This window comes from Diadema setosum, chromosome 2 (assembly GCF_964275005.1).
Source record: "Diadema setosum chromosome 2, eeDiaSeto1, whole genome shotgun sequence".
Lineage (NCBI taxonomy): Eukaryota > Metazoa > Echinodermata > Echinoidea > Diadematoida > Diadematidae > Diadema > Diadema setosum.
The window spans coordinates 14,315,104-14,334,102 of NC_092686.1; the positions used below are offsets into that span (position 1 = coordinate 14,315,104).

The window sequence follows — 18,999 nt, forward strand, 5'->3', positions numbered from 1 at the left end:
AAGGTGTATGTCCACGGCGAAACGTGCAAAATCCAAACGTTATGACGACCACGTCCAGTTGATGCGTTGAATGATGATTCACTTTATAATGTCCAGCAAGGAATCCAGCCCGTCACAGCTTTGCCGTAATAATGTCCGTTGACACTAAAATATGGAGTCTCTCTCCAATGTAGGCAAATTAATTCTCTGCAGGCAAAATGTCTCCCAGGCCTTATCTCCACAAACACAGTTTGTATAGCAGGTCAGCAGGTAACACAGGACTGACTATAACAAGTCGCTTCAGAGCCAGAAATGACGTAACTCTCAGAGCAGAGGTGTTGGGTACTCTGCCTACTGCAGAATTTCTCCGGCTTATATATTATCCATTCACCCCTTTCTAGTACATTCTGTAATTTTCTCCAACCTGGGGCCACATACCTGAACATACTAGCAAGTCCAAGTTCCAGGAATCCTGGATGACTCACTGCCTAATATGTGCATAACATCATTGCCAAAATTAACTACCAATCACATTGGGTTACAAGGGCAGTGCCTCACTCAGCCAGCACTTCCTAGAATTTTCTGGAATGGGTTAAATCATTCTAGATTGAGTGAGCTATAATGTATTTCCTGTCACATGCATACATGTACTGTAGCTACATTGTATACCACGTAGAAAATTCTCCACTGATCTGGTCAGCCTGTATGTACTATATCTATATCATATAGAATGTTCTCCATTATTCTGGTCCACCTGTGTACATACACATTAAAACAACCATGCATACAGCCTTGATACATGTACATAACTAGTTGTGTGTGCATTTGTGACACCATCCCCCATGGGAAAAAGAAAGCCTTGCCGTAGCAAGGGTTTCTTTTACCTTCACAATTTCTCATTGTTATTTACATTACAACGAATGTGAGGTAAAATCCAAATCAAGCAACCATAATCACATACTATCACATGCCTTTTGAATAGCTTCATTAATTCCATGTTCTCTTTTCATGGATACCATCTACAATGATATTGCTTGGATTCTTGGAACTTATACAATCATGTCAAACTGTTTTGCATACATTAATGGATATGCTAAACACATACACTGTAAGTAATATGTGGTGAAAACTTTTCACCCTTAAATTCTACTGTGCTATATCCACTATCTATGTCACACCAACTGACTTTCTGTCATAGCACTCTTTCAACATATTGACATGACACATTCTCTGTTCTTTGCATCTAGCTGGTGTGCGGATCACATAGTTCACATCATTGAGTTTCTTTTTGACACAGTATGGGCCACTGAACTTGGCTTTCAGTGGTTCACCTTGTATGGGCAGCAGTACAAGAACTTTGTCACCTGGTTTGAAGGTTCGGGCTTTGGCATTTTTGTCTGCCTTTCTCTTCATAGAGTCTTGTGACACTTTCAAGTGTTCCCTAGCTACCTCACAAGCCTTTGAAAGCCTTTCACGAAACTTTGACACATAGTCAAGTAGGTGGACCTCATCATCCTCAGTCATGAATTTCTCTTTGATGAGCTTCAGTGGGCCCCTAACTTCATGACCGTACACCAACTCAAATGGGCTGAAACCCGTCGACTCATTTGGGGAGTCCCTCGTTGCAAACAGGAGGAAAGGGATGCCCTTATCCCAATCCTCGGGATACTCCTCACAAAATGCCCTAATCATTGTCTTTAGGGTCTGGTGGTAGCGCTCCAACGCACCTTGGGATTGGGGATGATAAGCTGACGACTTCAGCTGCTTCACACCCAAACGATACATCACCTCTTGAAATATGCCTGACATGAAATTTGACCCTTGGTCAGACTGCACTTCCTTGGGCAACCCATACCTAGTGAAAAACTGCACTAGAGCATCTACCACAGTCTTAGCAGTGATATTTCGCAATGGGATAGCCTCTGGTAACCGTGTAGACATATCCATGATTGTCAAGAGGTACTTATGACCCGACCTAGTCCTAGGCAAAGGTCCAACACAGTCAACTAGAACCCGACTGAATGGTTCTTCAAACGCAGGTATCGGAATCAATGGCGCCGGCTTCACTGAATGCTGTGGTTTACCAGCCACCTGACATGTGTGACAAGTCTTGCAAAACTCAGCCACATCCACATTCAACCCTGGCCAATAGAAATGCCTCATGATCCGATCCTTTGTCTTTCTGACGCCTAAATGGCCGCCAACAGGTAACTCGTGAGCAATCCTCAAGATCTCACCGCGGTAACAGGGAGGGACAACAACTTGACGGACCACCGTCCAATCCTCATCAGCTGGCCTATGGGGAGGTCTCCACTTCCTCATCAAAATGCCATCTTTGACATAATAGCACTCAGGGACCTTTTCAGCCTCAGCCTCAGAACACGCCGTCTGAGACAAGCCTTTCAACTCAGAGTCTGCCTGCTATGCTTCAACCAAGGAAGACTTGCTAAACAGCCCATCACTGTTAGCCTCGGAGCCTAATACAGCAACCCCATCGTTCAAATCCTTGAAAAAGGTTTCTGCCAACCAAACACCGGAATTCTCCTCCACATCAACAGAATCCGCATCATCTTGAACAGCTTTACGAGCCTGAGACCTAGTCACAACACAATCTGGGAAAATCCCAGGAAACTCCTCCTGCAACTGCTCAGTTTCAGCAACCACCACTGGTTTATCCGAAACAACTGGAGACGCAACCACCTTGTCCCCAGCCAAGTCATTCCCCAACAAAAAGTCAATGCCTGCCATGGGCAACTCAGGAACAACTCCAACAGTGACAGGACCAGAAACTAGGTCACACTTCAAATCCACTCTATACAGTGGAACTGACATATAACTGCCATCAACAGTCTGAATCAAGACTTTTGCATTCACTGCACTATATCTGGTGGAAAAGTCATACCACCATCCACCATCAACGACTGAGAGGCCCCCGTATCCCGTAGGATGACCACTGGCTTACCTGCCTCACCAGAAGTACATGGGGTCACCTCACCATCAAACAAAAAGCTACGATAGCTCTCATCCACCTGCTTAGTTCTATCTCTGAATTTGGGAGATCGACTTTCAATGGCCTGTGTTTCACTGAAAGGGACACTATTTTCGGGTAGGACACTTTTTGACATGACAAATCCCATGTCCTTCTTTGCTTTGTTTTGCAACTTCCAACACTGTGACTTCACATGCCCTGTCTTGTTACAGTGAAAACATTTGATGACATTTGCACTTGTACTGGACCCTTTGTCAGATTGAGACTTTGGTGCCGATGAAGTTTCAGAACTCGTGCCTTTTTCAGAACCAGCATTCCTTGGATTGCTCGACTGATTTTTGTCTCTCTTATTTCCAGAGAAATTCCTGAAAGGTGGTCTGTTGTCATTTCTGTGGGTCAGCTCATACTCATCAGCCATCAAGGCTGCTTTATGCAAACTTGTCACTTTGTGATCATCCAAATGCGACCTCACACTGAAAGCAACACTCTTTTTGAATTCTTCCAAGAGAACAACCTCACGTAGGTTATCAAAGTCCTGATCCACTTTCAGGGACCTGTACCACCTATCAAACATCATTTCTTTTTCACGAGCAAACTTAACATGTGTCTGGCCTGGTTTGCGGTACGAATTTCTGAACTTGTGTCTGTACGCCTCTGGCACCAACTCATAAGCATTCAACACTGCCTTCTTGACTGTAGCATAGTCACGTGATTGCTCTTTTGAGAGAGATGAGTACACATCGGCGGCTTTGCCGACAAACACACTTTGAAGGAGCATGGGCCAAAATTCCTGTGGCCAGTTCAAACTGTCAGCCACCTTCTCAAATGACACAAAATATGCATCAACTCTGTTTTCCTCAAATTTTGGCACCAATCGAATGTTCTTGGCCAAATCAAATTCAGAGGGAGCCCTTTCACGATTTAAAACAGTCTGTGCATGAGTCAATTCCATCTCACGCAATTTCAGTTGTTGATCCACTTCAATTTTCTTCATTTCAATTTCTCTTTCCACTTCTCTAGCCCTTTCCCTTTCCTTCATTTCCATTTCTCTTTGTTCTCTTTCCCTCTCTCTTTCCATTTCTAGTCTCATCTTCTCTTTTTCCAGTTCTAGTTCCCTTGCTCTTTCTCTCTCCTTGATTTCCAATTTTGCAAGCTCAAGCCGTGTTTGATCTGACATTTGAGCTTGATCTGAAGTGTCAATTTCTTCTTTGAGCTCCATGTGACCAGCTACCAAGTCAAGAATCTCTGCCTTTCTTACACCTTGTGGAACATCAACATTCAAATGCTGTGCAATAGCAGTCAAATCACATTTGCGTAACCTTTGCAAATCTTTGAGGGACAAATCTGTCCTCTGAACAAATGCCTGAACATCCATTGTACTGATTGACATTGTCACAATGTATACACACAATGTACAATTGAACAATCAACTCAACCGGTATTTTGTCTATACCAATATTCTGGATTCCGGAACGTTCCAAATTCTAAGTTTTGGCTTTAAATTCACTTCCCGGACAAGCCCCCAATTTTGTTACGACCAAAATCACTCTGAGAATGATCGCACAAAAGAAACAATCGACTGATGTTCAGGCGGTTTATTAACAGTGATATTGTGGGTACAGACTCGTAATCGGTTTTCACATCAGTACAATAATGATCAATAAAACAATTATAAATCGGTAGTGAAATCACTTACAGCCAAATTTGAAAGCAAGTAATCCTTTGACAGTGTCCAGATACGATGTTCGATGCACCGATGAATGATCCTTGACGCACCGATGAATGGTTCCTCCGACGTAACTCCAAAGGCACTGGTTGCAATAATCCACTTTATAAATCCAGGGTAAAGTCCACGATAAACAAGGTGTATGTCCACGGCGAAACGTGCAAAATCCAAACGTTATGACGACCACGTCCAGTTGATGCGTTGAATGATGATTCACTTTATAATGTCCAGCAAGGAATCCAGCCCGTCACAGCTTTGCCGTAATAATGTCCGTTGACACTAAAATATGGAGTCTCTCTCCAATGTAGGCAAATTAATTCTCTGCAGGCAAAATGTCTCCCAGGCCTTATCTCCACAAACACAGTTTATATAGCAGGTCAGCAGGTAACACAGGACTGACTATAACAAGTCGCTTCAGAGCCAGAAATGACGTAACTCTCAGAGCAGAGGTGTTGGGTACTCTGCCTACTGCAGAATTTCTCCGGCTTATATACTATCCATTCACCCCTTTCTAGTACATTCTGTAATTTTCTCCAACCTGGGGCCACATACCTGAACATACTAGCAAGTCCAAGTTCCAGGAATCCTGGATGACTCACTGCCTAATATGTGCATAACATCATTGCCAAAATTAACTACCAATCACATTGGGTTACAAGGGCAGTGCCTCACTCAGCCAGCACTTCCTAGAATTTTCTGGAATGGGTTAAATCATTCTAGATTGAGTGAGCTATAATGTATTTCCTGTCACATGCATACATGTACTGTAGCTACATTGTATACCACGTAGAAAATTCTCTACTGATCTGGTCAGCCTGTATGTACTATATCTATATCATATAGAATGTTCTCCATTATTCTGGTCCACCTGTGTACATACACATTGAAACAACCATGCATACAGCCTTGATACATGTACATAACTAGTTGTGTGTGCATTTGTGACAGTTTTTAATTTATATTATAATTATAATTTCAATTTACAAGTGTTGAGATGTTCTACTCCTTACAGTGTCAGAAATACTTTTTTCATAATTTCTAATAGGTATTGGGGAAAGTAGTTTGTGGGTATATTTACTGGTCAGTATGCACAAGAGGGTACAACTCTTGGGATATGACTTGAGCCCGCATCTATTATCATAATTTAATGTTTCTGAAGCATCTTTCGTTTGCAACTATACTCTCCCTTTAAGTTGCACATCAAGATTTTGAGAGTTTGCTATTAGATGCATGCGTCATTCATAATGTATGCCCCTTCTCTCTGTCACTCTGGTGTCCCATCAATGCGTGGTACCCTCTGGTAATTGGGAGATATAAAATCTCATTATACTTCATCACACAGAGGCAGCATATTTCGTGCCCCAGAGGATTTCTATTCTCTTCTGAACCAGAAGATTGCACAAATTATACACCAAACCAAAACCTCTCGCCCTTCTGCTTTTCAAGGCATTGGAGACAATGAAGCAATGCGAAAGACTCACAAAGGGACAAATGTATACAGTATAAAATGTGAATCTTATGCACAAAGAAATAAAGTCTTGTGATTGAGCAACAGGTTGACCTGCATGTCACAAGAGCGCCAAGGGGGGGGGGGGGGGATGGATGGGGCAGGGTGTATCGGGTGTGCTTAATATTTACAATTGTGTAATAGAACATAAAGGAGAGTGAGAAAGAAAGAAATGACTCTTGAGAGATTTGAGTCACGAGAGTGCTTGAGTAATTTAACTTTGTCCGATTTACATACTACCTCTGTCATGCCATGGTAACCATTCTGTAAAGATTATGAAAGAGATTCAAGATACTGGGTCCTGGAAGGGTTAATGTACAGTGAGTAGAAAGGATATTTCACAGGTTCTCTGATAACTTTCTTTGTTACTGATTTAGTGAAGGATGGGTATGAAGCAAGATAGAACTGAAGGTACATAATGTTCACCAGGTTCCCCCCCCCCCACCCCCTGTCTCTGAATTTACTTTATTGTGTGTTATCTGTAGCATGTGTGAGGAATAGCAGTGTTACATGTTCCAAGTTTCACACCAGCAGGATGATTCGCAACTTGAAATCTTTGCACGTTCACAGAAAAAATGGAAAAAAAATTAATGATGTACATGTATACAGAATCATATGGTCAAGACATGCAGTCCCTTGATGCTGAGGTCTAGGGCCCACTCAAGGACTTTCGAAGCTATAGTGTTCCAACATGATTGCTGGTACAATCTTATTTTTAACCGTTTGACCACTGGTACTAAGCTATATAGATGTACAAAAATTACCAGATCACTACCAAAATGTAATCATCTCTTCCTTGTGTCATTCTCAGCCTTTCCTGTAAGTTTTATCCAAATCTGTTTGCCACTTTTTGAGTTATTTTGCACACGGATAGACAAACCAACAAACAAATGCTGAAAAAAACGGACACTGTAGCCTCCTGCCTTGGTGGAGGTAACAAATGGTATATTGCTGCAGCACACTGAAACCCTTCATAGACCATCCTAGTGTTGCCTGCTGAACCCTGGTCATCACTCACATTACAACTGATTTTTCCATGAAGTCAGTTAAAGTGAAATGAGATTCCAGTCTTCAAATTTGACTGCACATTTGAATAGTTTTTCTGAAAGCATTCTGAGTGTTCCATATAGGTAATTTACATGTAATTTAGGTGTAAATTGTTTTCTTGGTCCCTTTTTCATCAGAAATATTTTAATCAAATATTCATCTCAGAAGATGAAGTGATTCTTTAGTTTCTTGGTGCCCCCCCCTACCTTCTATGCAAATGTATCAAAATTTCAGTTTAAAAAAATCATCAGGCCAAACTGCTTCTCACTAATTGTTGAGTTTGCACTGAGTGAAGCTTGCAATAGAAGTTGATGTCATTAAAATCAAGTGCTGTGAGATTTCTGTCATGGATTATGTTAAATTGCTCGTTAAAATATTACTGGTAGTCAGTCATACATGTATAGGCCATCTGTGGAGTTCATGTAAAACCATTGACAGAGCTCTGATATGAGTGGTTGCACAGGCATTTACAGACAAGAGGCATTTAAATTGAAGAGGTGCATGTTGCTTTAGGTCAGAGATATCATAATATAAGCAAGGCATTACTTAGGGATGCATGCATAGGTGGAGTTTGGACTGAGAACAGTTTGTTTTTAAAAGTATAACCTACTCACATAAAAAACTTTTGACAGTGTGACTCTGATGTCATTTCCCAATTTGGTAGTATTGTATAAAGGTATGAATAAATGATCACCATCAATTGTTTTAAATTCTGTTTGTAAAACACATAAAATCAACTGATAATTTAAAATGCACTTCACACAGTATCAACAAACTAATAATTTTATTATTTTGTCTATGTACACATGTATGTCACTTTTTTCATATCTTTCTACCCATGTCCCAACCTCTTCATTCTACACTGTATCTTTCTGTTTCTCCATTCCCACCCCCCCCCCCCATCCCCTTCTCTCTTTCTCGTAATCTCTGTGTGTGCCCATCCATTAATCAATTTTTATATTTGATAATTCCCATCACAAAATTCTGGTGTATGTTTCTACTTATCTTCTTTGTCTCCACCTCTCCATTAATATGAATTCTCTCACTCTACCTCACTTCCGTCCTTTTTGCATCCAGTTGTCTGGATTTCTGGTAATGTCAATTTGTGTCTGACCATCCTCTATCAAATCTCTGCAGGTGCTTGCGGTCTGCATGTTTGCGACCACTGCCGGATATGCCACCTATTACACCTTCACCGTGAGCTGCGCCCCGGGCCATGTGTACGAGCAGAAGGTTGAGTACCCATTCAGGTGGGTAGAAGTGGCTTGTGGCACTACAGTATCTTGGAAACCACCCTTTTTTTTTCTTTCTCTCTTTCTTTTTTAAGGGTAATTCACCCCCAATGTGGGTTTTCCATATAGTTAATGTGGAAATCCATATACTAGCAAAGCACAGCTATGAACTTTACAGAAAATTGGACATCTATTAAAAAAATAATGAAATGAGTAAATCTTTATTAATGTATGTGCCATCATTGCTAGATAGGAAGGCTACAACATTTGTGATGTCATAATCGAGGAACAATATATTTAAAAAAAAGAATATTCAGAAAATTCAATGTATTTTTGCTTTTTTTCTTTACTTGACTTGCCTCTTTCAGAGGGCATGGGGAAATAATGTAACCCTTAAGATATTAGTATCAGTAACAAGTAGAAAGAATGCATACTTTTCAAAAAAGGTTAAATATTTTGTGGAATTCCCTTCATGTTTTTTTTTTTACATAATTACTGAATAACGTCACAAACTGTTTAATAGTCTTCTTATCCAGCAATGACGGTGCATGGATCTGATCGATACTTTAAAAAGTCATGATTTTGAGGTACCGGTACTTGTTTGATTTTCCTCAATCTTAAGTGAGGATAGCATTCACTGAGTCCACTTTGAAAGCCTAGAATATGCATCAATGAATGTCCCATCGGTTGTAGAGTGTCAGCATCTCATCAATTGAAGCCTTTCCCTTTTCAGACAAATTCGGTTTGCATAAAGTTTGATAGGTATTGATCAAGTTCTGATTCATTAGGTACCCAGTAGTCGGTTCTCACAATGAAGGATTGAATTTTCATCATTCCTTGGCAGTAGTAAACTGAGAGGTTCATTCATAGGCAGAAAAGTTCAGTTATTTTATGAATTTAAGAGACATTTGGAATATCTTGGCCTGCAGTCATTTATCAAGGATCATGCATTTTGGAATTACCCATCATGCTTTTTCAGTTGCAGTCAGTCTATTTTGTTGTCGATTTTTATGCCTCTGCCACAAAGTGTTGCCAGAGGCATCATGGTTTCAGGTTGTCTGTCCGTCTGACCATCCGTCCATCCGTAATCAATTTTGTAGACAACGTAACTTTTTTAAAAAAATGTCTGTGGTATCCTAGTGAAACTTGGCATATGTATACCAGTCACCATAGCGACATTTCTAGTTTCAACGTGAAACGACCCCAATGCATCAAGGCTTCTAAAATGAATGAAAGAATGAATGGTTTGATACAAACCAACTGATCAGAAGGCAATGGTTGGATGGGTGCCATGATCTCTACCAAGTGCCAAACATACAGGAAATCATACCCAAGGACCAAGATTACAGTGCTCAAATATGTTTTGCAGACAGCTGATAGGCTTTTTTAGACCACAGTGATGATCTCAGGAAATCTAGAAAGAGAATGTCCTCTTGCTCTATATCATTCTTTCCTCTTTCTCTCTTTCCCTTTTTCTGTCTCTCTCAATGACTTACAAGTGTACTAATGACTCCCCCACATAGGGGATTGTTCTCAATAGAAATGTTCATGCATTGTGCACTGACCCCCACACTTATAGAGTAATATTTCCTGGACAGTAAGCCTGAGTGGCCCAAAGTAACACTAGTAGTTTTGCACTCCTGAAACTGTCACTGTAAGTCATAGATAGGATCAGATATGTTCGGATATGTTCAGATGCATTAGGCAGGTTCAGATTTAAAGTTCAAACAGGTTCAAATAGGTTCTTCTAGGTTCAGATAAGTTCAAATAGGTTCAGATTAAAGTTCAAATAGGTTCAGATTAAAGTTCAGGTAAGTTCAGATAGGTTCAGACAAGTTTTGATAAGTTCTGATAGGAACAGATAAGGTTACTGATATCTGAATTAACTTCAGAGTAGAATGTAAGATTACCCCTCCCCCCCCCCCACCCACAAAAAAAAAAAAAAAAACCCAGTCTAATTGATGAGCCGTTAAAAAAAGAGAGAGAAAAGGTCAAGGAGCAACTGATTACATAAATGAATAGTCCATACTGTCACTGGTCTGGCCATTAGCTTTGGATAATCTTGTCATTGACTGTCAAAGAAAGATTAAGAAGCATGGATTACTGATTCCTCATGTCCTATGATATGCTTGTGTGGGGCTACAATATAACAGAAAAAAAAAAAAGATCTGTATTGTATTCTTCTTTCTTGTCTGGCAAAAATTGGTCTTACAGAGGAAGTAAATTGCCGAGAGTGGCACTCAATAAGCACGGCATTATGTATGGGTAGAATTGTTTAGGTGTGATTCTGTATTTTGAAGATGACAGGTTTGAGAACACTCATATTTTGCAACAAATTTATTGCAACCATTCATGAGTAGGTGGTGCTCTGCCAATCTTTGTTTCACTTGGCAGCATAAAGGTGATTGAAACAGGCAGAACAAGTGTGAGCAGGGGAGACTTCAATTGAAACAATTAATCTTTGAAGCCCGAAGCTCAAGAGACATCCAGAAAAATAGAAAGAAAAGCAGAGATCAAAACTACTCTTAGAAGCGAGAGTTTGTCAATCATTCATGCTGGCCACACGCATCATGTGACAAACCGGTATGTTTCCATGGCAACAAATTGAATGAGGAGTCAAGGAATTGTCAGGAGTACATACTTGAGGTTGGTGGTGTTTCCAGTAATACAATTGGTGAACTTGTCATAGTATTTGCCCACTCCTACTGTTTGTATGACATATTCTGCAGTGGCATCGTGATACTCCCCCTTTGAGGATCTCTAGACAGGATCTACTGGATGTAGGCCAAGTTGATGTGAATGGGCAAGGGGAAGTTGTCTAGGAACTATACTATAGCCATCAAAATTTACTAGTCACTCTTTCGCACTTTCTTATATTCATTCATTCATTCATTCATTCATTCATTTTTTCCATTTCCAGCAGAAACATATTAATATTTTACAGAAATTGCACCTTATGCCAGTCTTTACTCATGCATTGAAAGCAATTCTTTTCCATATATGTGTAAGTTGACTAAAGTTGTTAAGTAGAGTGAAATTGACAAGACCAAAATTGGATATAAAGTAAGAAAGTTATGGACTTCATCATTTCAGATTTTGGTACAAAACAGTAATTTAGTAACATTTACATATCTGTAAACAAATGAGGTGACATGTCATTACTCCACAAAGATCCCATTGATCTGCTTTTTTGTGTGTATGTGTCAGAAACAACTTTAAATGAAGCTTGTATTCTTTGCAAGCCTCACAATATTTTTGCATTGAAACCACCTCCAGCAATTATTACATTAAAGGAGGAGTTGTAGTCCCATGATTTTCAACCAAAACGATGATATTGAATGTAATATGCTTGTGAGTAGAAATTAGTGGGAGTTCTGAAATGTGATGAATTTACCTTGAACTTACCTTCAAGTGCCACACCTCCATCTTCACAAAGGTAGATTGCAAGTATGGCAGAGTTTAGGGGGCTTGTTGCCCATAAGAAACCCAAATGGGACAATTTCTTTTTTCCTCTTCTTTATTCATATACATGTCATTGTGGCTGAGGCCAGTATTTATGTAGGGCGAGTACGATGAACTTGCCATCTCCCTCCCCCAATAATTTGACACAACTTGTCAAATGTTACAATTTTTCACATTGATTCAATCATAGTGCAGGGAGATTAGGCATTGATCAGCACTTCTGATTTTAATGTGCAGTGATACAGTATGATTGAAAATATTTGTAGTGAGAGATCATACAAACAAGAATTTGAGAACCAAGAACAAAAATAATCACTTTATATTAGCATACCAGGAATAGACAGTTCCAACAAAGATAGTCACTGTACAGATTAGCCTACTAGGAGCAGACAGGAGACAGATATCAACATGTGGATTTGTGATATTTTTGTAAAATGTTAAATTTGTATTAACGTACCGTCCAATCATTGTTTCCCCTCAGACTGGAGAGTGGACCACTGCCGTCCATCTGCAATGACACGTCCGAGCGTTTTGCATCCTCCGACCCATCGTCATCTGCCCAGTTCTTCGTGGCCATCGGCGTCCTAGCTATGCTGTACACGATTGGCGCCCTCTTGTGGTACATCATCTACGAGGCCCGATACCCCGACAAGGAGATCCATTTCATTTTTGTGAGTGCATCTTGCATCTCTCTCCTTATTTGACTTCCACATTGGTCCGTGCATTGGGATGTGTATAATTAGTAATATGTAGTGCTGATTTTACTTGGCAACTTCTTTTCTTCCTTTCTTTGCCAGTACAGTATGTTCCCCCCCCCCCCCAAAAAAAAAAAAAAAAAAAAAAAAATAATAAATAAATAAATAAATAAATGAATGAATGAATGAATGAATGAATGAATGAATGAATGAATGAATGAATGAATGAATGAATGAATGAATGAATGAATGAATGAATGAATGAATGAATGAATGAATGAATGAATGAATGAATGAATGAATGAATGAATAAATAAATAAATAAATAATAAATTTTGATAACTTTCCAGTATGATTTAAAACTGTCTGTATGCTATTTCAGGGTATAAAGATATAACATCTTACCTATATTTCACAGAAAACCCCATTGAATTTGGTTAAATGGTCACGGAGAAATGCAGATTGTTGTAAAGCATGTCATGGGTCTGTTTCTTCCAAGTTTAGCACTTTGATGCTCTTGGAGCTGCATATTTATGTGTGAACACAATGGACAGAACTTGGAGGAAAGGGATTTCTGACATGCTCTACGAAGATTCTCATTTCTCTTTGACCACTGAAGCAAATCAGATGGAGTTTTCTGTAAGATGTGCGTAATAGGTTATAGTTTCATACCCTGAAATTGTGTTTGGATTGACTCACTACTTTGAAAGTTATCGTCACGGAGGGTCCCGTTGTAATTTTGGGGGGACACATATGGTATTAGAGGGCTTTTGGAGACCTGTGGACTATTTTTAGGTTTTCCAGCCATTTGTCCATCGGTTAGGATTCAAGTGATTTTTTGTCAGAATTTCAGTGATCTGGTACAGCGTTGAAAGATGATTAAGCATCAGATTGATGTGATTTGATTTTCTGTTTTCAAAGTAGGAGGGTCACATTTCAATATCAAGCTTTCAAAGATCTCTCATTACAGCAAAATATCAAGAAGTATTCCATGTAATTTGTGGAAGCTTTTAATGGATGTTGTAAGACCAGGCAGTTCGCAGTAAACATAATGATACTGATATGTATTGATAGTATTGATTATATGAATGATGTGAGATAATGATTTTTGAGGACAAAAGGTTGTAGTCAAATCAAGGGCTTTCAGTAATCATAGCATTGTCTTGGGAAACACTTTCTCAACCTTTGGAATTTGATTGTATAAAGTAGTCAAGGAAAGGCAATGATGAATATACAATAAAGTGTCAGAAAGTAAGGTCAGAAATTTGACACTAATGAACTTATTTATGAAGCATCAAAACTGGTTTGTGACAAGGGTATATTGTTGCATGGTAATAGATCGTTGTGCAAAATGTTAAGAAGGTCCCATTGTGTCATCGCAGTATCAATTGCTGTAAATTGTATGGAAGAATTGGTAGCAGCTCTCCTGGTTTCTGTGCAGAGTTCAAACAAGCCTGCCAGCAGTGCCTTGTGGAATCTGTATGTTTCAGTGCGTTTCACTCTGACATGCAAGGCTGTTTAACTGGCACTTCATTCATTCATTCATTCATTCAGTCAGTCAGTCTGTCAGTTTAGTCTGTCAGTCATTCATCGCAAGGAAACAAAAACAAACAAAAGACAACTAAACTGTCAGAATAACAGAGATTGGCTGGCATGCATGTTTAGGTTCTTAACCTGTTGAGGACAGACTGCTTTTACTACAACACACATTTCCCATAGACTCTTGCCTGAGTATACTCGGGACTCATCCTCAACAGGTTAAAGCAATTCTGCAGTCCAGGACGGAGACCATTTATGATACAACAGAGAGAGGATTGCTCTGTCCTACCTCATTGGTAGTATCAAGTTTTCAGGGCACATCTCTCCATCAGCAAGAAAGGGGTCGCCAGGGATGCAATGGTTAGCAACTGGAAGCTTGCAGTAAAGTCAATTTCTCTTCAATTTCCACTCATAGGATCTGATCGTGACTGGAGTCTTCGTGCTCCTCTTCTTCATCTCATCCTGCGCCTGGGCAGCGGGTCTGAACGACGTCAAGTACTGGACCAACTTTGACAAACTGGCCCAGAGTGAGCTGGTCTACAAGACCACGTGCGACAAATCCCAGATCACCTGTGAAGCCGGAACGAGGGCCAACTATGCCTCCCTCAACGTTTCTGTGGTAACATATCAAACTTGTTGAAATAACTATGGATAGATAGGGTCGAAGTCGTATGATTCCACTGATGTGGCCAACAACTGCATATGTGACTCTGCACCACAAAACCAATAAAAAGTCGCCAGACCTGAATTCCAAAAGAGCAGATTCTAAGCTTTAAAATAATGTATAAATCAATGTGAGTGGAAGCTCCTAACCTATCTAAATATTGGAAAGAAGGCACTCCGGAAAAGTGTGAACTGAGAAAAGAGGCTCTGAAGGGTCTATTCAAGTGCTTAATCTTTACCAAGCCATGCTAGCTGCGCAATGAATGGGACAAAAAACAAGATGTAAGCCTCCGTAGCAGCAACAATGAAGGGATTATCTAATTAAGCTGAAATTAAGCATGCTTTATTAAAACATTCTGTCCATGACTAATGACCACTTTCAAATCAGTAGCATCATCTTATCTAAAGTTATTGGAGTTGAAAGTGAAGGGTGTGTACGAGGTTTTTAAGAAATGAAAAGGGGATTCTTTAAGACACAGCTAATCACCCCACTCTTCAAAAAAAGTGCTCGAGAAAACCTGCTAAAAACACAATTTCCTGTTCGTTTCATGATTGCAAACTTTAACATAATGTGGAAGAAGACTTGCTCTTTCAGAAAATATGAAAATCTCAAGATTGTCGAGGTTGACCAATTTCACATATTTTGAGTCCTCACGCAAAATCAGTGCATGCGACTTTTTGTTGGTTTTGTGATGCAAGGTCACATATGTGACTGCTCATCATATTGTAGTGACCATGTTATGGTCAAACTTGACACTCGAAGAAGTGTTAATTAAAACCCAATGCAAGATAACTACTTGACTTCTAAAATTATCAATTTGTATCTGATATCACTCAGATTTCTTCCTTATTCATCATGTGTTATTGTTTTGTTTCAAAACTCTCCAGTTTATTGCGAGAAAAAGAAAAAATCATGTCTCTTAGATCAAGCAGAGTTACATCTGTCAAAGAGACTAAACCCTCCAAAGAATTGTGTCTTTTCTCTCTGCAAAATACTTTGCAGCTTTTAGGGAGCTGAAGCACTACCAAAATAGTAGTGATAATGATATTGTATTTTACATGTCTTTATCGTATATGGGTTACTCAAATGCAGGTCATGGATTGGGTGAAAATAATCATGTGACTGCATATAACTTGCAGCGTTCTCCCATGGGAGAATATTTTGGTCTGGAAGACTAGGGAAGCAGTGTGTAGTGCAATGTTAGGGTGCGCAGACGCAAAGCTGAATTGCAGGTGGAAGCACTTGTGCAAAGCCAGCTAGATTGATAGCAAGCTGGGGGCACGTATGCTGGTGAGGAGTGATTTTAATAACCCATTGAGGATGAGCTGATTTTGCTCTAAAACACATTTCCCATAGACACCTGCTCAAGTATACTCGAGACTAGCCTTCAAAGGGTTAATGCAAAAAGGGACCACCATGAAATTCAAGTTTGAGGTATGTGCATTTCTTGCAAAATACGCTGGCTATGCCATATAACTTAGCAAACGGATGGTTTTTGCTGTTGGGCACGTTCAGCATGTTGTTAGCACAGACTTTGAAATGCTATTTCAGGTAGTTCTCTCTGTATACCCTCTCCCACACTGGTCGTCATCTGCCATAAATGCCATCTCTCACAAGTATAGCATTTTACTAGTTGTGACTTGTAAGATATTGTGGTAAGCAGTTGATTTTGTGATCGAAAACAGCAGTGATGGGATTTGAAAGAATTATCATCCCCTTTTAGGAGTAAAATTTGTGATTTCCCACTTTGGAGATGATACATGGCACATGATTTTTGTTACAGGGAGGCAGTATTTTTTGCAAGTTTTTCGTTTCATGATGATAACCTGTTGAGGACGAGTCCTGAGTATACTTGGGCAGGTGTCTGTGGGAAATGCATGTTGTAGCAAAATCAGGCCATCCTCGGGGGGGTTAAGTAGACTCATAAAATTTGCAGAAGTAAAGATACTGCGAAATATGCTGCGTCCATACTGTATATTATTTGGATCATTTTCTCCATGTCGTGCTGCGGAAATCCTTTCACAGTATGTCATACCTGTGGTCAGTGAAATCAACCCTTACTGCAGAGCCCTTAATTTACAGGGTGTACTATCTAGGGAGAATTCCAGCCAGGCTAACAGGTAGCACAGGGCTACATCCGTACACATTGCCATATAGCTTCCTGCCAAATATTCATCTTTGCACATGGATATGCGGAAGCATTGTGTATACAGTGATCTGCTCCAAAAAGTAAAAAATAAATGGATAAAAATGACATTTGCATCCTTACATGGAGAAAAATGTTGAGAAATTTGTAATTTTTACATGTACATCAAACAAATAAAAAGAAAAAAAAAGTAGTACCACTTTGACAGTCAAATTTGAATCATTGTGCCAGATCTCCATTTTTTCAGCCTTCCACTGCTAGGGTTTTTTCATTGCAGTGGTGGTGGATATGAATCAAAATTATGCAGATTTTATCTGTGGTTGCGGACAAAACAGACATAGAATTTCCACGTAAACTGGTCCCGTACTCTTCATGTTTATCTCTGCTCACTTTGGCAGATTTTTGGTTTCCTGAACACCGTAGTATGGGGAGGCAACCTGTGGTTCATCTACAAGGAGACGTCGTGGTTCCAACAACGGCAGCAGCAGAACCAGCCGCCTGCCGCAAAACCACCCATGCCAACAGATCCCAACACAGTCTAGGGTTGCACCCAGTAGTAGCTGAGTGCAGGAATATTTGTAATACAGTAGATGGTCTGAGAATGGCGTCCTCTTTTTTGTTTTGTTTTGTTTTTTGTAAGGGAAAGAATGGTGTCGATATGTAGATGAAAAGGAATAATGACTATTATGCAAGACAAAGTAAAGTTGAAAGTGTAGGAAGATCAAAGATGTCAGATGATCCAGCAGATGGCTCAAAGGAAGATCTTTTTTGTTCAAGTTATGTTCGAGTTTAAAAAATTCCAGGGTAGTATCTCTCATTCAAAAATGTTTATGATTACCGGGTGTCATGATGCTAGGTCGTGTGAGTTTTATTGGGTTTCACTTGAATGATGGTGAAGAGACAGTATTGTGTGGTTTGGGGAGAATGTACACAGCAGTGAGTCACACCAGAAAGTAGTCTGTAGTACACGTAAGTGGAAAACTGCAAAGTTTGCCGGAAACGACATAATCTGTATTCTATTTCACAAAGTGACAGGACAGTGATGAAAATTAGTTCAGTATGGACAGATCGTTGATAGATTTATATGATAGAATGGAACGGAAGCATATAAAAGTTATAACGGATGGGAAGTATCGATAAATCTTAGACAAGTTTTCTTCATTGCGGACCCATCTGGTGATTGACCAGTTGCAATAATTATATCCCCGCCAAACAAAGTTTGAAGGGGGTATATAGGAATCAGCGGACGGTCGGGCGGTCAGTCCGTTGCAAATCTTGCGTCGCGAACTACTTCCTCAGTTTTCAACCGATTCCCATAAAACTTGGCACAGATGTGTGCCTTGGGTTGTAGATGTGCAAGACGTATTTTTTGACAGTACCCAAAAGTACGTTGCCATGGTAACGGCATATTATGGGCAAAAATGGGTACAAATCTTGCATCGCGAACTCCTCCCACAGTTTTTGATCAATTTTTATGAAATTAGGTTCATCTGAATATGTTTATGTGCAAGACACATATTTCCGCAGTGGCAAAAAGTGCGTTGCCATGGTAACGGCATGTTATTGGTAAAATATAGGGCAAAATACTTCATGGCAAAACTGCTTCATCAGTGTTCTTCCAATTCTCATGGAATCCATATTGAATGTTTGTCTTAGGATATAGGTCAGCATGACACATTTCTTGACAGTGACAAAAAGTATGTTGCCATGGTAACAGCTCACATATTATGAGCCAAAATGATGGAAAATTTTGTGTTGCAAACTACTTCCTCAGTTTTTGCCCAATTTCCATGAAACTTGGTACAGATGTGTGCCTTTGGTTGTAGATGTGCAAGATGCATTTTTCGACAGTACCCGAAAGTACGTTGCCATGGTAACGGCATGTTAATGGCAGAAGATCAAGGAAAGATCTTGCGGATTTAACTACTTCCTCAGTTTTTTGACCAAAGCTTATGAAATGTTGTTTTGACCAAAACTTATGAAATGTTGTTTGGCGGGGGTATAACCAGTTGC

General features: G+C 39.8%; 1 protein-coding gene across 1 annotated transcript in view; it reads left to right on the forward strand.

Annotated features, from left to right (window-relative positions):
• The window catches only part of LOC140240087 (synaptophysin-like), a 29,214-nt gene extending 10,756 nt beyond the window's left edge, over positions 1 to 18,458 (forward strand). The window contains exons 3-6 of the mRNA XM_072319897.1: positions 8,386 to 8,498; positions 12,424 to 12,613; positions 14,592 to 14,795; positions 17,385 to 18,458. Of these exons, the coding sequence (XP_072175998.1) occupies positions 8,386 to 8,498; positions 12,424 to 12,613; positions 14,592 to 14,795; positions 17,385 to 17,528 (651 nt within the window). The 3' untranslated portion in view covers positions 17,529 to 18,458. The remainder of the gene's footprint in view (positions 1 to 8,385; positions 8,499 to 12,423; positions 12,614 to 14,591; positions 14,796 to 17,384) is intronic.
• The last annotated feature ends 541 nt before the right edge of the window (positions 18,459 to 18,999 follow it).